At 52.9% G+C, this 23,076-nt stretch overlaps 2 protein-coding genes across 2 annotated transcripts in view; one reads left to right on the forward strand and one right to left on the reverse strand.

Annotated features, from left to right (window-relative positions):
* Positions 1 to 21,087, reverse strand: part of PADI2 (peptidyl arginine deiminase 2) — a 53,305-nt gene extending 32,218 nt beyond the window's left edge. Inside the window, exons 1-3 of the mRNA XM_055262228.2 lie at positions 20,882 to 21,087; positions 6,477 to 6,660; positions 4,616 to 4,688 (exon numbers count right to left, since the gene is read on the reverse strand). Of these exons, the coding sequence (XP_055118203.1) occupies positions 4,616 to 4,688; positions 6,477 to 6,660; positions 20,882 to 20,973 (349 nt within the window). The 5' untranslated portion in view covers positions 20,974 to 21,087. The remainder of the gene's footprint in view (positions 1 to 4,615; positions 4,689 to 6,476; positions 6,661 to 20,881) is intronic.
* Positions 1 to 23,076, forward strand: part of LOC129472521 (neuroblastoma breakpoint family member 1-like) — a 705,345-nt gene that overhangs the window by 330,981 nt on the left and 351,288 nt on the right. The gene's annotated exons all lie outside the window — the stretch shown is intronic.

A 23,076-nucleotide genomic window follows, 5' to 3' on the forward strand; every position in this document is an offset into this window, starting at 1 on the left:
CTATGCTGCTTTATTTCATTATGAATTCTTAAATGTAAACATTTTATTCATGTAATATTTGCACATAGTGCAAACAAAATCAAATAAAATAGTAACACACTGTTTCTACAGACAGACAGCAGTTCCTTGTCCAGTCCTTCTTCTTGGCTGCCTGAGGCAACCTCCCTAACACTAAATACTCATGCTCATTGCGATTTCCTGATTTACTGAATTCAGACAGGTTTCGCTACCTTCCTGTTATGAAATGTGGGCATTTCACAGTGTGGCTCCCTTATCGTCCTCCCAGCCCCTCACAGGGCTTCATAACTCCTCTCTGATGACCCATGACCTGTCCCCATAATCCACTGAAATGACCTTCTGGCCCCTTCACCCTCAGAGACCCCCCACCCCCCGTAGTCATGCCCATAGGACTTCGCCCCTACAAGTCTTCCCCCAATGTTGGATTTAACTAGATTCCAGTGGGATGCTGCGGGTAGGGGCAGAGAACAGGGCTGGTGTGACCTGCCCAGAGCATTGCCTCTTGGGATGCCTCTGCCTTCCCGAGGGGGAGGAGGAGAGGGCCTCTGCTTCAGGGCCTCCGGGCTCCAGAGGACATTTCCCAGAGGCTCTGGATCCCACCTCAGTTCCCCAGAATAGCCCCAAGGCGTCAGGTGGCTCCTGGGTGTGGGGCAGATTGACGGGAAATGTCACTAGGATTGGGTTCAAGGCAGTCTGCCCTGAGAATGAAGACACTGAGGCCTCGGCTGTGACCGAGAGGCACAAGCATTTTGGAGGGTCGCCAGAGAGTGGCAGGGTGCCTGTCCTTCTTGCCTTACTAAGCAGCTTGAGGTGTTGTAGGAAGCAAGGACACCCTCCCCCACAGCCAATCAGGGCAAGTATCCCAGGCTCTGGGGAGAAGCCCCTTAGGTTGATGTTAAAGTTTTTTGAGGCCTGCGTATGTGTACTCCTTCCACTGCCAGGACCTCAAATAGGGTGGGATTCTTCCTCCCTACCGATACCTCACCTCCCGCTCTCCCCCATCCCTCCCCAAAAAAACGAAGTCTTTGCAAATCAACCCTAACCAGAGTCTTGAAGATCCTTAGGGATTAATTAGCTCAAACCCCTCATTTTATAGTTTGCAAAAAGTGAGTCCTAGTGGGGGTGGCTACTTGTTAAGGTCACACAGCAAGTCCTTGGCAGGATTGGGACCAAGACCCAGAGCCTGATTTGGCCAAAGGAACCATGAATTTGTTCCCAAATCCCAGGAGGAAGACGGAGACACCATACATTTCTTTAACTTCACCCAGGCAGAGAGAAAATGTGGCCACCTCAAGAGCAAGGGAGAAAAGCAGGCGGAGCATTGACTGAGCACCCACTCTGTGCTGGGCCCTTTGCACACAGCATCCCACTGAATCCTTGTAAACGCCATGCAAGGCTGCTCTGTGACGCGCATTTTATAGATGAGGAAGCCAAGGCTCAGGGGGATGATGTGACTTGTCCAAGGTCACAAGCTGGCTGGAGGGGGCAGAGAAAGATCTTAGGCTTACTTCTGTCTACCCTGAAGCCAAGGCTCTTTCTGCTCAATGTGGACTCAGGATAGGACCAGGGTGAGAGAGATTCAGATAATTTTTGTGCCCAGGGGACAGTCCCAGCATCTCGAGATATTGGGGGTGTCCTTGCCTCTGAGGCCCTGCCCTGAGTGATTGATTACTCGGGATGAGGGGCTCAAGGGCTCCTGGGGCAGATGCTCAAGAAAAGAGAAGACCTAGAAGGGACAGAGAGAACAGTGGTCCCCAGGGGAAACCAGATTTTCACCAGGGTCTCTGTTGGAACAGGAAACAGAAGTTCGATGGGGTTAGTTTCTCATAAAGCTTTCTTTTTGCAATTGAATGACTGTCTTTTATTCTGTTTTTTGTTTTGTTTTGTTTTGCGTTGTTTTTGAGACAGAGTCTCACTCTGTCGCTGAGGCTGGAGTGCAGTGGCACTGTGTCAGCTCACTGCAACCTCTGTCTCCTGGGTTCAAGCAATTCTCCTGCCTCAGCCTCCCGAGTAGCTGGGATTACAGGCGTCCACCACCATGCCTGGCTAGTTTTTATATTTTTAGTAGAGACAGGGTTTCACCATGTTGGCCAGGTTGGTGTTGAACTCCTGACCTCAGGTGATCCACCCGCCTTGGCCTCCCAAAGTGCTGGGATTACAGGCGTGAGCCACTGCACCCGGCCATGACTGTCTTTTATTCTGAGATTATGCCTTGCCTATTTTTTAAGAGTTAAAATGATGGTGATAGTTGATAGCAAATTTTTTTTTTTTTTTTTTTTTTTTTTTTTGAGACAGAGTCTCGCTCTGTCGCCCAGGCTGGAGTGCAGTGGCACCATCTCAGCTCACTGCAACCTCCACCTCCACCTCTCAGGTTCAAGCAATTCTCCTGCCTCAGCCTCCTGAGTAGCTGGGACTACAGGTGTGTGCCACCGCACCCAGTTAATTTTTGTATTTTTAGTAGAGATGTGGTTTCTCCATGTTGGCCAGGCTGGTCTCAAACTCCTGACCTCATGATCTGCCCACCTTGGCCTCCCAAAGTGTTGGGATTACAGGCATGAGCCACCGCGCCTGGCCACAAATTGTTTTATTAATGTATTTTTTTTTTCTTTTTTTGCCAAGCATCAAAGTTGTTATTCTTCTCATTTTTTGGGGGGTGAGGAGAGGGGACATTTGATTGGCCCATGGAATCTAAATATCTGGAACCTGTGGCAGTTAAATAAATAATTATTAAGAGACCTCGGAAGGATGAACTGGGTCACTTGTCATTGGCACATGTGGCATCTTTTGGGACTCAGCCATGCCGCCAAGTCTGAGCGGGCTTCCTCTAAGCACAGCTTTGTCATCTCCTAGTGAGGAGGAAAAGTCCAGTTCTGCCTCCTTATAGACCCTTATTTTGCCATCTATCCTAAGTCTGTCTTGCTTTGGCGGAAGTTTTGTTAATGGTGCAGTCAGCCTTCTGGGATCACCCTCATTTGACAGGTGTCAGGCCCCTTCCCTTTCTGCCCCCGTCCTCAGGTGTCCCTGTCTTGGTGGGATTAGGTTTCCTCAGGGACTGTCATCTGAGACTGCCTGGATGCTGTGTGCATGCAAGTTTCACACACGTGCCAGGGCTCAGCACAACCCAGGAGTCTTTGTTTATCATCCGCCGCCCTCATCAAGGTCATCCCGGGTTTCCTCACCCCAGGGCTGGGCACCTCCTTGGGGCAGAAAGAGGGACAGGGGGACCAGAAACCAAGCCATTTGGGAATTAGCCAAGAATGAGAAGGGCCCTGCTACTAAGCCTATTTAAGCAGCCAAGAGCACAGGGCTAGAGAGGGAGGGGCTGGCTTGGGCGTTGGTTGTATTTTGGGGAGATTCTGAGATCCCCCCTGAGAATGTGGGATAACTGGAATGACTTGGCATCTCACCAACCATTTTCCGGAGATGTGGCTACAGGCAAGTATTTGTTTTACCTTTTCTAAGCCTTGATTTTCTCATCTATAAAATGGGGATGGTAATAATAATGTCTATCCTTGGAATAGTTGGAAGAAGAGATTGAAATCGTGACGGTAAAACATTGAGTACTGGAGCCTGGCACACCATAGGTGCTCAATTAATATCAGGTGTTTATCATCTCCCCCTCCTCCTCATCAAAGTGCCCAGCACAGCTCTAGACACACAGTAGGTCTACAATAAGCAGGCTGCATCATTATTTTTAAAGCACTCAGCATGCAGTGGACTCTCAATAACTGGTAGTTCCCTTCCTCTGCCATGCGGCAACTCTGTCAATGTTAAACCAAGGCTGGATGAACAAAATGACTCTCTGAAATGTCCTCTTGGCTTTAACATTCTATGATTAAAAAATGAAATAAAATACCATAAGAGTAATGCCTCAGTTTCAGGGGGTGGAGAGATGGAAAATTCAGATGATCACAGCCCAGGGTCCTGTAGAGCCAGGCTAGGCTCCACCTCCCTGGCATGCAGGCCTGGCACCAAGCGCAGGGCAGTGTGATGCAATGGACAGAACCTGAGACAGGGATAATCGTGGGTTCTGGACACAACTTGCCGCCCAGTTGCTGTGTGATGTTGAATAAATTCCCTAACCTCTCTGGGCCTCACCATCCTGTGGATCAAATGAAGGACTTGGACTAGGTGAGTTAAGGACCTGGAGGCTGCATCTCTGCACTCTCAGGGCTGAATCTAGGGAGAACCAGGGGGCAGCTGGGATTGTCAAGAACAGCTGCTAGTTTTATAGACTGTGGCCATTCCCCTTGCCATGAGAGGGACGCTCTTCTCCAGGCTGCAGGGGAGAGGCAGGGGGGGAACACACTTGCCTTTTTCTCTTTTAGGGCCCACAGAGCCTGGGAAGGGGACCTTGACACTGGGAGGGAATTGCTGATGGATCAGGGAGTGCCTCTTCCTGCAGATAAGCCCCCACCCCAGTACAGAAGGGCCGGGGTGGGGCACATGTGACATCCCTCCCCAGGCCTGTGCTATTCAGAAGAAGCTCCAAGTGCCAGGTCATCTACACTGAGAACAGCCTAAGTGCCTCAGAGAAGGACAACAGTGCCAGGCCCTGGGTGATGAAGGCACCGAGGCAGCAACCATGCCAACTCACCAATGGCCGTGAGGAAGAGCCCCGCCTGGTCGATGGGAATGCTCCCTTCCTCGTCATAGTAGTTGACGGTGACCTTGGTGGGGAGAGGGCACATTGGGGTAGAGAGAAAAGAGAGCAGAGATCACAGATCACAAGCAGGAAAACCTGAAGCAACTGCTGTCCCTCACAGCTTGTCAAGCCAACCCTCTCCAAGCATCAGAACCCTCTCCTCCAGGAAGCACTCCTGGGTTGGTGGGCGGTTTCCCTCAGGTAACTGAACTAGACTGTGGACTCCCCTCCTACTGGCTGAGAGTGCAGTTAGGATGCTGTCTGCCTTCCCGTGCCACTGTGTGCGTTCTGCTGCCTGGGGTCCCCCATATCTGCCATGTTGCACATCTAGTGCCCACTGAGAGGACAGGGCTGAGGCTATTTTCTCTGGACCATGTTCAGTGCCATCACTGTGATGGGGCACATGGTAAAGTTCATAATTACAGAACCAAGCAAGGAGACAGTTCTGGTCTCAGCCTCACCACTTGGGCAAATCACCCATGGACGTTCAGCACCCCATTTTACAGATAGACCAAGGACACTTGTGACTGTAAGCTCCAATGATTCGATGGTTCTGAGCCTCTAAACTTTCTATCACTCAGCTGTCTATAATTTTCATCCTTTATGAAGCCACATTCCATGGTCTAACCCCACAACATGCACGTGGCTACCAAGCACTGGAAATGTGGCTATTCTGAACAGAGATGTGTTATAAGGTGTAAAACTCACACAAATTTTAAACTTGATATGGAAAAAGAATATAAACTACCAGCCTGGGCAATATAGTAAGACCTGTCTCTAAAAAAAAAAAAAAAAAATTAGCTGGGCATGATGGCAGGTGCCTGGAGTCCCAGCTACTCGGGAGGCTGGGGCAGGTGGACTGCTTGAGCCCAGTAGCTTGAGGTTGCAGTGAGCTATGATTGCACCACTGCACTACAGCCTGGGCGTCAGAGTGAGATCCTGTCTCTTAAACAAACAGGCCAGGCGCGGTGGCTCATGCTTGTAATCCCAGCACTTTGGGAGGCCAAGGTGGGTGGATCACAAGGTCAGGAGATCGACAGCATCCTGGCTAACACGGTGAAACCCTGTCTCTACTAAAAATACAAAAAAAAAAAAAAAATTAGCTAGGCGTAGGGCGGGTGTCTGTAGTCCCAGCTACTCTGGAGGCTGAGGCAGGAGAATAGTGTGAACCTGGGAGGTGGAGCTAGCAGTGAGCCGAGATCGCGTCACTGCCCTCCAGCTTAGGTGGCAGAGGGAGACTCCGTTTCAAACAAACAAACAAACAATTTTGTTAATTTTTTTATATTGATGGCTGTCAAAATGATAATATTTTGATAGATGGGGTTAAGTAAATATATTAAGACAATTAATTTCACCTGTTTCTTTTTGCCTTTTCTTTTTTTTTTTTGAGACGGAGTCTTGCTCTGTCGCCCAGGCTGGAGTGCAGTGGTGGGATCTCGGCTCACTGCAAGCTCTGCCTCCTGGGTTCACGCCATTCTCCTGCCTCAGCCTCCTGAGTAGCTGGGACTACAGGAGCCCGCCACCACGCCTGGCTAATTTTTTGTATTTTTAGTAGAGACGGGGTTTCACCGTGTTAGCCAGGATGGTCTCGATCTCCTGACCTTGTGATCCACCCGCCTTGGCCTCCCAAAGTGCTGGGATTACAGGCTTGAGCCACTGCACCCGGCCTCTTTTTGCCTTTTCAATTTGGTTACTGCAGAACTGAAAATGACACATGGCCCACATGCAGTTTCTATGGGACAGGGCTGGTCCACCCTGCCTCTATCCCGGCATGGCCCTGGGCCCGAGGAGGCTGGACTTCCCGCCATGGTACCTTGTCACTGCTGGCCTCGGTGCTCGCCTGGCTCATGGTGACCCGCAGGGTGGTGCTGGGCGAGAGAAGCCAGCGCTGCTTGCCATTGGTGGCCACCTCCTCAGCCTCCCCATCACGCACCACCTCCACCCACACGCCTTCCGAGTGCTTCAGGCTGAAGGTTTGGGCCCCAGCTGGGGCCGCACTGTGGGGAGAGATGAGAGAGGGTTAGGGGGAGCCCTGGGGTAGGTGGGATGGGGAGCTTCAAGAGGAGACTCCTGCTTCCAGCACTTTGGGAGGTCAAAGCCCGAGAATCACTTGAGCCCAGGAGTTTGAGACCAGCCTGGACAACAGTGAGACCTTGTCTTTACATAAATTAAAAAATTAGCTGAGCATTCTGGTGCACACCTGTGGTCCCAACTACTCAGGAGACTGAAGTGGGAGAATTGCTTAAGCCTGGGAGGTTGAGGCTGCAGTGAGCTATGATTGTGCCACTGCACTCCAGCCTGAGCAACAGAGCAAGACCCTGTCTCTTCTTTTTTCTTTGTTTTTTTTGTGTGTGAGACGGAGTTTCACTCTTGTTGCCCAGGCTGGAGTGCAATGGCACGATCTCGGCTCACTGCAACCTCTGCCTCCCAGGTTCAAGTGATTCTCCTGCCTCAGCCTTCTGAGTAGCTGGGATTACAGGCATGCACCACCACAGCTGGCTAATTTTGTGTTTTTAGTAGAGACCGGGTTTCTCCATGTTGGTCAGGCTGGTTTTGAACTCCCGACCTTAGGTGATCCACCCACCTTGGCCTCCCAAAGTCCTGGGATTACAGGCGTGAGCCACCGCGCCTGACTCTTTTTTCAAAAAAGAAGACTTCTGGAGGGGCAAGGCTGCAAGGGCCCCCCCAGGTAATCTGATCTGGGAGACCCCAAAGGAGCCGGCTGCATTGCAGTCACCTGGCTGTGAAGAGGACGTGTGTTGAACATGAAATTTCGTGGGCCAATCTTGCACCTCCTGAGTCTGAATGTTCGAGGGTGGGGCCTGGGGATCTGAATTCTTAACAAACTTCCTAGTGCCTCTGATGGGCGGCCAGTTTTGGGAGCCACAGGGTCCTGCGAAGGTGGAAGATGGAGGCCCAGGCAGGAATGAATTTGCTCCACTAGCAGAGCTGGGCCTGGAACCCTGTCTCCCTGCCCAGGGTCGCTGAGTAAAGTGCTGAGTCCTCACAGGGATGGAGCCCAGAGCCTGGGTCCTAACAGGGCAGAGGTAGGGTGTCTCTTGTTACAAAGATCCCTTCCTTCCTGCCACAGCTTTCTTGCCACCTGACATCCCCCACCTTCTGAGTCATTTCTTGGGGTTCACAAGTGGTTTTCCATTGCAAAGGAAATACTTTTGGAATTCTTGAATTCCGAAATTCAAGAATTCCAAAAGTATTTCAGAGCAGGAGAACAAATTGGTGTGATCTGGCTGCTGTGTACTGAATGTTTGTCTCTCCCCAAATTAGCATGCTGAAGCCTTCACCCTCAGTGTCATGGTATTTGGATATAGAGCTTTTAAGAGGTAATTAAGGTTAGATGAGGTCATAAGGGCAGGCTTCTTTTTCTTTTTCTTTTCTTTTTTTTGAGATGGAGTCTCACTGTCTCCCAGGCTGGAGTGCAGTGGCGCAATCTCAGCTCATTGCAACCTCTGCCTCCCGGGTTCAAGCGGTTCTCCTACCTCAGCCTTCTGAGTAGCTGGGATTACAGGTGCACACCACCACATCTAGCTAATTTTTGTATTTTTAATAGAGACGGGGTTTCGCCATGTTGGCCAGGCTGGTCTCGAACTCCTGACCTCAGGTGACCCACCCACCTCAGCCTCCCAAAGTGCTGGGATTACAGGCGTGAGCCACCCTGGCCAAGGGCAGGCTTCTAATCAAATAGGAGAAAAGAAATGAGAGAGGAGGAGGAGGAGGAGGAGGAGGAGGAGGAGGAGGAGGAGGAGCAGCAAGAGAGGGAGGGATAGGTAGATAGAGATCTCTCTCCATGGACTGAGGAAAGACCATGTGAGGACGCAGTGACAAGGTGGCCATTTGCAGGCCAGGAAGAAAGCCGTCACCAGAACCCTACCATGCCGCCACCCCGATCTCGGACTTCCAGCCTCCAGAACTGTGAGAAGATGAATTTGTTTTTAAGCCACCCTGTCCATGGTGTTTTGTTGTTGGCTTAAGGAGAGGTGACAGGAAGCACAGGGGACTAAGGGAGGAAGGTGCCTAGGGCTGGAGGCTTTGCTAAATCCAGCTATTGGTCTGAAGGCCCAAGAGGGCTCAAAGGGACTTAGGTGGGATTCTCATGGGATTTGTGATAAGACATAGGTGTAAGCCCTTCTCAAAGGCACAGCTGCTATTTTGTGGGCCTGGCACTCTTGGGTTCCAGGAGTTCTCAACTATGGCAGGCATCAGGATCATCAGGGGTGCTGTTTAAATCTATAGGGTGTTTTTCTTTGTAGATTTGTGGATCCAGTCTCTGGAGAGGCTGGCCGGCATGGCAGAGGCTGAGGGTGCTGGGGCAGCTAAAGATGGAAACAGTACCCAGGGTTGAATGACAGGTGTAGGCCAGCGGCCATCAAGCGCAGCAGCAGTGGCTGGGGTGGCGGCACCCGGAGGTCTTGTCAAAACACAGACTGCGGGGCCCCATCTCAGAGCGTCCGATTCAGGAGGTCTGGCATGGGGCCCGAGAATCTGCATTTCTAACTTGCTTCCAGGAACTGTTGATGCTGCCGGTTCCAGTACCACACTTTGAGAACCACTGGTCCAGACAATCAGCACTGCGGTCCACTGCTCAGAGCCCTGGGCTGGCCAAGGCCGTGAGCGTGAATCTGTAGAGGCTGCTGTAGAGGCTGCCGGGCAGCGTCTCTCTGACCTGGGCCACAGACTTCAGGGGCTATGGGCAAAGACTACTGGTCTTGGGCTCTGGCAGGAGAGTGGAGAAGAACTCAGCAGCCTGTGGCCAGTGCTGGGAGAGGAGCTCAATGAAGACACCCCAAGGTCATTCTGGTTCTTGTCCTGCCCCCTTCCAAACTCTGCAGCCTGTCCTGGGATGATGCGAGACTGGACACTTCTTGGTCATGGCCTGCTGTCCCCTCTCCGCATCTATCTTTTTTTTTTTTGAGGAGGAGTCTCTCTCTGTCACCCAGGCTGGAGTGTAGTGGCGTGATCTCAGCTTATTGCAACCTCTGTCTCCTTGGTTCAAGCGATTCTCCTGCCTCAGCCTCCGGAGTAGCTGGGATTACAGGTGCCTGCCACCATGCCCGGCTAATTTTTGTATTTTTAGTAGAGTTGGGGTTTCACCATGGTGGCCAGGCTGGTCTCGAACTCCTGACCTCAGGTGATCCACCCGCCTCAGCCTCCCAAAGTGTTGGGATTACAGGCGCACCTGGCCACATTCATCATTAAGAGGGGCACAGAGTCTGGACAAAAGCCCTGGACTAAGGGTGCACGTGCAGAGGACCTGGGTTTGAGTCCAGTTTTGCCCCTGACTTGAGGAGGTCTGCACCTTCTGAGTGTCCATCTGTTAGTCCCTACGCCTCAGGAGGACTGCCACCCTCCTGCCCATAGCTCTCGTCTCCCACTCCTCCTAGGGCTGGGGCCACATTTTGCTGAATGGTGTTGCCACATGGTACCTGCCCTCCTTTGGGTTATAAGTCCCCTGAGGGCATGGTCTGGCCTCTCCCATCCTCATTCTTCAGAGCCTAGCACAGCGCTTGGCCCATCATACACCCAAGCAAAGAAGGCAGAGGTGAGTGGGACGGAAGGTGAGCCGTTCCCAAGGAGAGGTGTGAGTACACACCCTGGATGCTTTAGGTGGCACAGGGAGGAACAATCTAAAAGAAGACTTATGTATTTATCAAACACAGTATCTTTTTATGGTGACTGATAAAGTCTTGCCATTTATGGTAATGCTATGAAATCTCTGTTTAAAATAAAGTTATTAAGAAAAATGTGAGCTGGGTTAAAGAAAAGAGTTAATAGTGCGACAGGTTGAAGATGGTTTTGGCCAAAGCCATGAGAGTGTGGGAAACTATGGCCTCAGTCTGGGAAGCATTCCTCTCCTGCAAGTCTCAGCTTTGCCCATCAAAGTGCTGGGTGGCCTTGAGCCAGGGACTTTCCCTCTCTCAGTTTCATCCAGTGTTAGGTGAGAGGATGGAACCAGAGCAGAGGTGGCTGAGTCCAGAGAGTGCGGAGGAGAGGCCCTGGGCAAAGGGGTGAGGAGGAAGGCTCTAGGAAGCTGGGGATGGCTGGGTGCGGTGGCTCATACCTGTAACCCCAGCACTTTGGGAGGCTGAGGTGGGTGGATCACTTGAGGTCAGGAGTTCAAGACCAGCCTGGCCAACATGGCAAAACCCTATCTCTACTAAAAAAAATACAAAAATTAGCCGAGTGTAGTGGCGTGTGCCTGTAGTCCCAGCTACTCGGGAGGCTGAGGCAGGAGAATCACTTGAACCTGGGAGGCGGAGGTTGCAGTGAGTTCAGATTGTGCGACTGCACTCCAGCCTGAGTGACAGAGCGAGACTCTGTCTATAAAAAAACAAAACAAAACAAAAGCTTGGGATATCTCCACTGGATTCCTGCCACTCCCCTCCCCACCTTAACCAGAGCCACTACTACTATTATTATTTATTTATTTATTTATTTTCTTAAACTGAGACAGAGTCTTGCTCTGTCACCCAGGCTGGAGGGCAGTGGTGCCATCTCTGCTCACTGCAACCTCCGCCTCCTAGGTTCAAGTGATTCTCCTGCCTCAGCCTCCCAAGTAGTTGGGACTACAGGTGTGCACCACCATGCCTGGCTAAATTTTGTATTTTTAGTAGAGATGGGGTTTCACTATGTTGGCCTGGCTGGTCTTGAGCTTCTGACCTCAAGTGATCCGTTCGCCTTGGCCTCCCAAAGTGCTGAGATTACAGGAGTGAGCCACCGCGCCTGACCCAGAGCCACTATTATTTCATCTGGTTTTATATATTGAGATTCTGCACACATTTCTATTTAAGAAAAAATGTTTTACAAGATGATCTCTTACAACCCTGACTCAGTTACTGTAAGTGATGCTGCCTGCCCGCCTTCATTCCTCTGGGCCAGAGAGAAACCAAAGGAGGCCTCAGAGGCTCCAGAGGGTTAACGTCCAGCCCACATTGCAGCTCCAGGGCCCCACACCCTTCTATTCCCCAGCACCAGCCCTGCTCTGAGCTGAGCAAACAGCTATTCTTGGAGTGGCCCTGGGCAAAGCAACAAAGGGGCCCATTGTGCCCCTGCAGATCCTGTTGGCTGCCTTCCTCCCCAGGAAGAACACCTTAGAATCCCTCTAGCAGAAACCTGAGCGCCAGGGGCTTCAGGCACCTGGATTGTCCCTGGAGGCTGCAGGGAGGGGCCCAGGACAGTATTGAGGGAAAGGGAGGGGGCTTGGGGGTGGTCATGACCTTCTTGCTTATTAGAGAGAGGCTAAGGAGAGCATGGATGGAGGGACAGGCTGCCAATCCCTGTGGCCATGTCTCTTCTGCCTACCACGGAATCCCAGAACCCAGGACATGGTTACGCTCAATGTAGTCTTTGGCAATACATGAATGAAGGCACCTGCCCTTCTTGGCTTTCCAAGCTGTATTACACAAGTGATTTAAAAACAAAAAACAAAAAACAAAAATCAGGTCATTTGCTTTCTTGAAAATATTCACTGGCTCCTCAGTGCCTACCCATACAAGAATATCCAAACTCTTCATCCTGGTGTTGAACTAGGGGCATTTGGCCATTGCAACTCAGCTTGACTCTCTGGTTTCATTTTCTGTGGTTCCTTCCACCACTTCAACTCCCTGCATTGTTCCGTCTACTGTGCATTTTGACATATGTCGTTCCTTTTACCAGCAAGACTTTCTCCTGACTTCTCTGCCTGGCAAATGTCCATCTCTCCTTGAAGACCTAACTCAATCCATTTGCCCCCACAGTTACTGGCCCTTTTGGCAGTTCACTCCTTGAAGGTAGGGATTGGATCTTCTTGTTTGTTTGTTTGTTTGTTTCAGCACCTGGCCTAGTATGGGCACACCGTAAGTATAAATGTTTGCTGCAGGAGGGCTGGAGGAGGAGGGCTTACTTATATGGTCATTCATTCACTCAACATGTATTTACTAAGCACTTAACAATGATGTGCCAGGCACAGTTCTAGGCATTGAGAGGTAGACTGGTGAAAAAGCGAACACATTCCCAGGGCCCATGGAAAAGACAGACCTTTTTTTTGTTTTTTTTTTTTTTGAGGCAGAGTCTTGCTCTATTGCCCAGGCTGGAGTGCAGTGGCATGATCTCGGCTCACTGCAATCTCTGCCTCCTGGGTTCAAGCGATTCCCCTGCCTCAGCCTCCTGAGTAGCTGGGATTATAGGAGCCCAGCACCATGCCTGGCTATTTTTAATTTTTGTATTTTTTAGTAGAGACGGGGTTTCACCATGTTGTCCAGGCTGGTTTGGGAGTCCTGACTTCAAGTGCTCTGCCTGCCTCAGCCTCCCAAAGTGCTGGGATTACAGGTGTGAGCCACTGTGCCTGGCCAGAAAAAACAAACTTTCAATGGATTACATGATTACAGCTGTGATAATTGCTATAAAGGAGAAGGAGAGGGTGCCACGAGGCCCCAGTCTGGGGTTCAAGGAGGGATTCCCTGAGGAAGTGGCATTTGAACTAAAGTTTAAACTTTATACTCTAAAGGATAGGAAGGAATTAATTACACCATTGCACTGCTGACTGTAAAAAAAAAAAATACAATTAAACCAGAGATTCTTAAATTTGAGTGTGCATTACCACTACCTACAGGGCCTGCTAAAATACAGGTGAATGGGCCCAGCCCCTGAGTTTCTGATCTATTGACTGTGGGGTGGGAGCTGAGAAACTGCATTTCTAACAAGCTCCCAGGTGATGTTGATGCTGCTGGTCCGCCACAGTTTGACAAGCACTGAGTTGGACAAGGGAGGAGAGGAAGAGGAGCAGAGATTTCCAAGCAACAGGACAGCTTGCATGATGGCCCGAGGTGGGGGTTAGTCCTGCATGTTCGAGAAGCTGGAAAGAGGGGAGTGTGTCTGGAGTTTGTGAGCAAGGGGGAGGGAGAGTGGTGGGAGCAGGGGTTTTAGATAACGGTGAGGAGCTGGCCTTCCTCTGATTGTAGAGGGAAGTCACTGAAGGTTTCTCAGCAGGGGTGGCATGATCGGTTTTGCGCTGTAGATAGATCATCCAGGGTGCACGGTCACCCAGAATGCAGGGTGGGGGATGGATTTCAGGAAAGCAACAGAGGAAGTGGGGAGGAGGTGACTGCAGCTGCCCACGTGAGCGATGATGGTGTCTTGGGACCAGACAGTGGCTATGGAAATGGAGAGAAATGGCCACTCGGTTGGTGTCAAACAAAGGACATTTGCCCAGTCCCACAAATGCTTTGTGGTCTCTAGGAGCCATGGGTCCTCTCTGGTCTTGGCTCAGTCAGTGGGGAGGGTCACTGGCTTGGTCTTGCAGGGCTGGGGTGGCTCACCAGCCCCAGAATTGAGGGCATGAAGTGCCTGCTCCTTGCTGGCATCTGGCTTTCTTAGCTTGCCCGCCTGGCCTGGGCCTCATTAACACCAGCTGGGGCTCATCCCCAGAGTGACCCCAGCTCCTGGCAGCCTGGGTGTGACATCCTGCTCTTGGGGCTTTAGAAGAGTCTGGAGGGGGGGAGTCGTGGGTGCCAGCCTGGCATGCAACCCCATGGTGAGCAAGAGGCAGGCAAGGACCACGGGGAGAATGACCTCAGTCCAGACCTCACACCTGGTGCTAGGCATGGTGGTGGCTGGGGCCCTGCGGGTGGGCAGCTGCCCTGAACAGGGATCAGTGGAGGCAAACCATGACGTCTGCCTTCAGCCAGCTTCCCTCACCACCTGGTGCATCCAGCTGTCCCGGGCCTCTCCTTAGGGAAGAAACAATCTCATCTATAGCTACTCCTCTCCTCAGAAACCTTCAGTGACTCCCTGCTACTTACAGAACAAAGTCCAATGTCTGAACAATGCATTCAAAGCCTGATTAGAGCTCATTGGCCCTCCAGCCTTCTACTCCAGGCCTCTGAAGCTGTGCCTTTTCTGTCTCTGTGTGCCCCAAATTTCCTGCCAGTTATCTCTGCCCCTGAGTGGCATGTTCTTGGTCTCACTCTGAACCCCAGTCCATCCTTCAAGACCCAGCTCAATTGCCACCTCTTCCAGGAAGTCATCCCTATCTCATCAGCCAGAATATATCTCTCCCTCCATTTATTGGTGTCTCAAACCACACTTAATAAATGCAGTTCTACATTTCTTTCCCATAAGTACTATGAACTCTTTGAGGACAGGGATCAGGTCTCATTATTACTTGTTTTCAAAATAAACTCAATACAAATACATAACAACTTACTATTTACTATTATTATTATTATTTTTCTAACCACTAGACCACCAGGGAACTGAGTATTCATTATGTCTCAGGCACCGTACCAAGCCCATGGCCCACATGACCTCAGTCCGTTCTTTCGATAACCCCATGAGGCCCATACCACTGTGATTTCATTTTACAGATGAGCACATTGAGGCCCCTAGAGGGCAAGCACCCGCTTCAAGTCTCAGGGACAGTCATGGCCGAGTGTGAGGGGAACTCAAGCTCTCTGAGACTTGGGCCTGGCTGCCCCCTCCCTGGGAGAGAATTCAAAGTCTGGAGTCTTCCCTGAGGTCCCCCAGGTAGGTGTGCCTGGTGTGGGGCAGAGGGGAGGGTCAGGCCTGGCTCTGAAGAGGACTGAATGACAGCCCCTTACTTATTTCACAGGTGGGAGTCTGAGACTCAGAGAAGGGACACTAAAGACTGGCTTCCTGTCCTGGGCTCTTGGGTCAATGGCAGAGAGAAGCAAGCCTGGGCCCATCAAAGCCCTGGGTGCAAGGTCTGGCGTGGCTGGGCAGGAGAGAGCTGCCTTCAAAAGCTGCCTCCTCCAAAGTGCAGCAGGTGTGTCTGGTCAGCTAGGGGTGGGCACTGGGGTGAGCCCCTGCCACTGTGCTCCCATCCCAACTCAGGGCCCTGCAGTCAATGAGGGAAGGTCTCAGGGACCCCAGCTATGCAGGGACTGTGGGCCTGGTTCTCCTTAGAACACTCCCAACCCCAGGAAACTAGTCTGAAACCAGAGCCCTGGAGCAACTCCTGGCAAGGCCTCCCATTTGGGGTTGAGGGCTCTGGGTGCTGTTCTAATTTATGGGCCACCTGACCTGGCCTGAATTCCTCCCACCGTCATTCTCTCAGGAGAAAGTGCTGCTCAGGCCAAGCTTGGCCACATGCCCTTGTCCTTCCACAGGCCCATCCAACGGTGCCTGTCCCTTGAGGCTGGGGGTGGGGAGCTCAGCCCCACGACAGGCCAGTCCACAGGCATCACAGGCCTCATTCATTCATTCATTCATTAATCCAGGGAGCCCTTCATTGACTCCAGGGAGGACCACGAACAAGGAGGAGGCACACCTGAAACACAAGTGCCAGGAGGGAAGCCCGGCAGAGCAGGCAGGGGCCTGGGCTGTGCACCCCACAGTCTACCGGCTGTGCCATCCTAGACAAACATTCCTTCCTTCAGTTTCCCCAACTGCAAAAGGGGGGGCAATCATCATACCTAACTCACAAAGTTGTTGCAAGGCTTAAATACATAAATTATTACATGCCCGTGAGATGAGCATGCAAAGTGTTGAGAAGGCTGCACAAAATAAGTGTTCAATAAATGTAAACTAGTAACATTAAGAAACGATGAGAAGTTGTGCAAAGAAAAAAATGTGATGAAACAGAGTTCTTGGGACTCAGGGTAGGGCACCACAACATGAGGTAGTCAAAGAAAGCTGCCTGGAGGAGGTGACACTGGAGCTGAGACTTGACTGATGAAAGTCAGGCTTGTGGGGATCTGGGGGATGGTGTTCCAGGCAGAGGGAACAGCAACTGCAAAGGCCCTGAGGTGGGAATGAGCTTGGCGCAGCCAAGGGCTAACAGCATCCACAAAGCCAGTGTGGCCGGAAGGGAGTGTGTGCTGAGGAATTGCTAGGAGAGGAGATCAGTGAGGTGGGGCCTGGCACACTATGGGGAGGGGAGCCCATAGCACCCCAGGCCCCCATCACAGCAAACTGGATCTCAGACTCTCTTGGCCTTTGTCCTAATGACACTTTTTAAAAAAGCAAATACATCTCTAGCCTTCACACCAACCAAGAGACAGAAAGTCTGGGAGTGAGTTTGTGCCAAAGTCTAGGAGTGCCTGCCTGATACCTTCTTCCTATCTTCTGCCAGCGAGTTATGGGCAAATTATTACTATTTACTTGATATTACGAGCTGACATTTATCTTCTTTCTCTCTCCTACTGGGACAATGGCTGGTCAGCCTCTGCCTTGGGGAATCCCAGGGAAGGGAATCCTCCCACCTCCACCTCACAGACACAGCTGGAACCTCTGCACAGGCAAAGGGACAATGTTAACATCATTCCAGTGTGCTGAAGCTCCTGCAGACCTCAGGATCTGGATCCTGGCCCCTGTCCACCAGGGAGGAAAAGAAGAGCCCTGCCTTCTGGAGAACTCTCGCTGGCAGAGGCGTAAGCCGAGGGAGGGACAGAAGAACCCGTTCCCAAGGCCCAGCTTGTGGGCAGAGAGTGACCACCCTGCTACCTACTTTACTCCAAGGCTGTCGTCTCTCTAATCCTTCCAGACTCTGGGAGTGTCCATGCCTCCAGGGCTCACAAGAGGTGGGTGGCCAGGATGAAATCAACCTAGGGACTCCCTCTGTGCCCCCTCTTCGACTTCAAGCCCAAATCAGATGGGGACCCAGGCCAGTCCCACTGAAGAAGTGACTGTCGGCTAAAGGGACCACCGGAGGAGATTGTGTGGGCCAGGTGTACCTGTGCCAAGACTAAGATGAGTATATTTGGGAAGAGCAGAAGGAAACAGTGAGTATCTTTAACAACAATCACAAAGTACAATTTCTAAGAAACACCCTACTTCCTTCTTTCTGTGTATCTATTCATTGCTTGCTGGAGACTAGCAGTCAGAATGAGGCTAGGTCAAGGCATCCATCCCCAGGGGGGCCAGTTTTGCTGGGAGAGCATGGGTGGCCCAGAGCACCCCTGCGCATGGTGGCCTGGATGACCCCTCATGGGGCAGCAAAGTGGTCAATTGTTCATCACTGTGACCCTGAGTGTACAACTTCTATTGAACACAAGATCCTTCCTCTTGTTCTCTGATCGACCCCCATTTGGGTCAGTGGAGGCTCAGAGAAGTGAAGCGATTTGCTCAAGGTCACACAGCCTGTGGATGGAAGCTGGTAGGGCAGTGCCTGCCAGGATCACAAGGTCTATTGAGGAATGGGGCCGGGGAGGCCCCTGCTATGTGTCTGGAGGGGAACAGGCTGTGCCAGCATCACAGGAAAGGGAGCCCAGAGCCCCTGGGAAAGGGAGTGGATGCTGAGGCCGGTTCGCTCACCTTTGTGACTCAGAAGGAGTGAGGGTCAGGATGCCACTCCCTAATTAACTGGGCCCAGCACCCCCGGGCCTTGTTCCTTGGGGTCTACTTGGAGGCTCTGGGGGCATCACTTGGGGTCTTGAGCCAGGACCTGTGTCTGGGCAGCAAAGGACTCAGGGAAGAGTGGAGGGCCAAATGGGAGTTGGTGAAGTCTCTGGGGACAGTGGGCTCGTGGCCAGGGTGGAAGAGACACAGGCTGAGAGGGCTGTCCAGTTCAACCTGCTGGTTTTAGGGTCACATAGGACAGAGTGGGGGATAAGAGCATGAGTTCTGAGTCAAACAGATCTGGACCTGAGTCCTGCGTGACTCTGGACAAATGGCTTCATCTCTCTGAGCCTTACGTTCCTCATCTGTAAAATGGGATGATCAATGAACCCTCCAGGGTCTATGGTGAGGAAGAAAGGAGGTGGTGGGTTCAGTTCATAAGTGCCCACTAATACCTCCTCCTGTTATCAATACTGGCAGTTGCTCTCATTACTACAGGTAATTCGAGTCACAATAGCAGTAAAAACTCAAGCTCCTTAGTCCTGGAAGAGGCTTCCTTCCACTGGACCAGTGAGTCTCAACTGGCTGTGACTTTGCCCCCCTGCCAGGGGACTGCTGGCACTGTCTGGAGACATTTTTGGTTGTCAAAATTTTGGAGTTGCTACTGGCATCTAGGGGACAGAGGTCAGGGATGCCACTAAACATCCCACTGCAACAAAGAAATATTGAGCCCAAAATGCAATAGTGCTGAGGTTGAGAAACTCTGCACTAGACCTGTGCTGTCCAGGACAGTGGCCGCCAGCACGGTGGCCAGTGAGCACCTGAAATGCACTCAGTCTATGCTGAGATGTGCTGAAGTGTAAAATGTATACCGGATTACAAAGACTTAGCATGAAAAAAAGGAAGGTAAACCATTTCCTTAATAATTTTTATATTGATTGCGTGTTGAAATGATAATATTCTAAAATATTGGGTTAAACAAAATATATTATTAAAATTATGCCTGTGGTTTTAACTTTAAAAAAATGTGGACTACTAGAAGATTTAAAATGCAATCGTGGTTTTATTGTGGTTCAAACTGGACTTTTCTGGACAGTACTGGTCTAGAGCGCACTGCCCCTCTCTATGGTGGTAGAGAACCTTAAGTGCCGGTGGGGGTGAGGGTCTTTGTGGTCGTTGAGACAAGACAAGGGGAATCGTCACACTGCTGCTCCCTGCTAGAGGGAGGCTGAGTCCACATCTGCCCCACTCCCTGCCCCTACCCCAGCTGGGCCTCTCTTTGCCAGGATGGAGCGATGGCAGGGGGCCTGAGCTGGAACCCTCCTTTGCTCCCCACCCCCGACTGGGAGGCTCATGCCAGCCTTTCAGGCGGCACCAGCCATGCCCCAGCAAATAAACAGGCGGGTATGGTGACAGCTGAGGCTTAGAGACCTGAGCACTCTGGCTCCATGCCCACTCCCTAGCGGCGCCCAGCTCGGGGCTGGGGGTGGGGAAGGCAGGGGAGCTCTTCCAGCCCACCGGTGCCTGGACTACCCTCCACTGCTGTGTTCTTGTCCTCGGAGACCACCCAGTCCACCTCTGAGGTTTACATGGGAGGCAACTGAAGCCCAGGCCCAGGGGAAGGCAGAGGCTGAGGCCAGGGACAGAGGCATGGAGTGGGTCCCTGATCCTGGGGCTTGTTGGTATCAGTGTGGCCAGTGCCTCTGCAGAGGTGGCGGGAGACTGGTTGGGCAGGTGGGAGGGGGGCCAGGGCTGTGTGGGGAGACACATGATGGGTTGGTGGGGGCCTGGGAGACAGGCAGGGTGCTCCAGGTGTCAGGATGATTTGGGAGCCATAAACCACGATGGTGCTTCCGTGTGAGTTCAGCTTGAGGCAGAGAGAGGATAGGGGACCCACCCGGTGTCAGCACAGGGTCCCACCTCAGAGTCCTGCGTGCTCCCTGCCCCCAGCACTGACCCCTCCAACCCTAGCAATGGGGAGGTTTTAAATGCTTGGAATAGAGGGGGCAGATCAAACCCCAGCATAACCCCACCCCTTCATTCACACCAGCCACACCTTTCCAAGGCCCGTCCCATTACTCAGGGAGACAGATCATTAGACTTGGCTGCTTACTGGGATTTGGGGGGGAGTGGTAGGGCTCTACCCTACCTTCAGCTGTCTCGGACATCCCGCACTGAACCAAGTTCTTGGACAGAGAGAAGGGGAGGGAGCAGAACTCTGAATCAGGATCCTTTTCCAACAAAGTACCCCGCTATACGCCCCAAGTCCCCGTCGTCAGCTGGGTAGAATATTGTCCCTCTGTGGTCTCAGAATGAAGTCAGGGGAAGGCATCTGGGGACACGGAGCTCATGGCCAGTGCCTGGGGACAAGCAACCACCAGCAGCCCCCACAGGGCGAAATCGGAGCCTGAGTAACCTCCAGGGCCAGATTCAGCCTCAGGGCAACTCCCTTCGGGTCCTGCCGCAGTCCGGCAAGTCTCCGCGGGAGCTCCGCTGAACTGGCAGTGGGAAGCAGGAGAGGGGCTGGGTTGAGGTGGGTCCGAGGGGAAGTGATGTGAGGAGGGGAAGTGAAAGGGGAGAGGACGGCAGGGAAGCTGAAGGGGTGTGAGGTCCCCAGGGAGGAGAACTGGAGAGGGCCAGACGGAGGGTCACGGGTGAAAGGGAGGGTCTGCGAAAGGCGTCGTGAGGGAGGTGGGGCTGAGGCTGTGTTAGGGGATCTGGGAGAGTCTCTGGGTTTCAGGAAGGTGGACACAAGGTTCGGGGGTTGTCAGGTTTCTGGGTGAGGTTCTTAGGATTTCTGCGCGCGGGGGACTTGGGATGAGGGACAACTCGGGCTGGACAAAGGCTGTCCACGTCCCCGAGTCTGAGCGCGTCTCAGGATTTCGGGGCGCGAGATCTCGGCCCGGGCATCACGGTGGGCCGGCTCACCTGTAGACATCGGTCCAGAGGTAGGTGCCCAGCACGTACACCGCCTCCACGCGGCTCCCGTACTGCAGCCGCACGGTGCGCTCGCGCAGCATCCTCCCCGCCGCAGTGCCGGCGCTCGCTGGTCCGGGGCGGCCGGGAGCACCTGCAGCAGGTGCGCCTTCTCCAGCAGCCTGCGCCCCACGGCCCCGCGCGCAGCCTTATCCAGTGGCCGGTGGGCGGGGCGGCCCGCCCCAGTCCTCTCGCAGTGGGCTGCGGGCCTGTCCGTCAAGCGTGGTCCCGCCCCCAACTCGTCCCGCCCCGCTGCGGTCGTGGTGAAGTCATCAGGGACGAGTTTTGTGCTTTCCATGGTCGGTTTCTCATTCTTTCATTCGACAAACCTTCGGTGGGCGCCCAGGTGTTGGAGGGCCCTAGCTCCCCTCCGGACGCCCCAGCCCAGTGGGGCAGAAAATGCAAATGTGGGAGCACAAAGAGGGTGCCCTAACCCAGCCTTGGGGCCAGGAAGCCTTCCCAGAGAAGAGGACCCTGGAGCCGTCTTAAAGGAGGCGTTTGCAGATTAAAGGCGAGGAGAGGGAGCTGCCTGTGCAAAGCCGGGTGCAGCCCGGTACCCCCACCCCCTAAGTCAGATGAACCTCACCATAGGGAAAATGGGAAGCGGTGGGGATGGGGAACCCGGCAGCTGACAGGGACCAGGACGCCAAGCCAAGGCATTGGAGGGTGGGAGATGGGAGCTTGGAGTGGTTGCCTCCGCGAGCCGTGGTCAGGTGTGCTCGTGAAATGGGTCATTCTGGCTGCCCCCGCTGCCCCTGGACAGGAGGCTGGGCTGGGGAGGGGCGAGGAAGCCCCCGGCTGTGGCTAGAGCTGGAGAGGTGGGGATTGATCCAGCCACTGCTTATGGACTGGGATTTTGGTGGCACCTGGTGACTGACAGGATGTGTGGGTTGAGGGAGAGGGGAGGGGTAAGGATTAGGGCCCCGGTTCTGGCCTGGGCCACCAAGGGAAGGGGGGTGCCACACAGAGGTCATGGTGTGTCTCATAGAGGCTGAGATGTAGGATGACAATCAGTGCGGGCCTTGGCCAGCCCCTCCCACGTCCCAGCCCTACCCCTGGGACCCAGTGGGAGTGCTGTTCAGACACATACATCAGCCCTGTGTGAGGAAGTGGTCTTTGGACAGAAACCGAGGGTGGGTGGGCAGAGGCCGTGGGAGAGAAGGAGTAGGGCAGAGGGGATGTGTGTTTGGGAAGGAGTTAGGGCTGATGGAAGATGGAGCTCCAGGAAGGGGTGCCCCCAGACAAGAGGGGTGAGGCCCACAAGTGCCCAGTGCTGACACACCCAGCCCTTGGACTCCAACCTTCTCCCTGAAGCGGCCCAAATTAGGAGGTGGTGAAGAGCCCAGCTGCTTCTGAGTGGCAGCGATTTGGGAGGAATGTGAGTGGGGAAGAGGGAAGGCCCGAGTTTTAGCCAGGAGGTCATTTGTCCCCCAAAGGCACAGCTCGCAGACCCAGGGAGAGGCCAGTAACTTTTTTTTTTTTTTTTTTTGAGACAGAGTTTTGCTCTTTTTGCTCAGGCTGGAGTACAATGGCGCCATCTCAGCTCATTGCAACCTCTGCCTCTCAGGTTTAATTGATTCTCCTGCCTCAGCCTCCCAAGTAGCTGGGATTACAGGCAGGCACCACCACACCTGGCTAATTTTGTATTTTTAGTAGAGACGGGGTTTCTCCATGTTGGCCAGGCTGGTTTCAAACTCCTGATCTCAGGTGATCCACTCGCCGCAGCCTCCCAAAGTGCTAGGATTATAGGCATGAGCCACAGCGCCCGGCCGAGGCCAGTAACTTCTGATGAGTTCCAGGCACCCGGCTGAGCACATCCTCCAATCAGGAGGAATCTCTCGGGTGGCCACCTGCCAAAGTGGGACAAAACTTGTGTGGCTTGGAGAGACTTCGAGGTGCCGCCAGAGGTGAGCTTGTGTCTGGGCACCCCTCTGCCACGAGTGACTTTGGAGCCCTTACTGTGTGACAGATAATGGGCACCCACCAGGGTTCTCACCTTACTGGGGCTCTAACTTTCATTTGACTCATGGGGAGACTGGGGCCAGAGTGGGGGAGGACACTGGACCCCCCACTGATGGAGACCCCGGGCAGTTCATAACAGGACACTGGGCAAGGTAGTGATAACATCAGACCACGATACGCAGGGG

This window comes from Symphalangus syndactylus, chromosome 22, assembly GCF_028878055.3.
Source record: "Symphalangus syndactylus isolate Jambi chromosome 22, NHGRI_mSymSyn1-v2.1_pri, whole genome shotgun sequence".
NCBI classification, from domain to species: Eukaryota; Metazoa; Chordata; class Mammalia; order Primates; family Hylobatidae; genus Symphalangus; species Symphalangus syndactylus.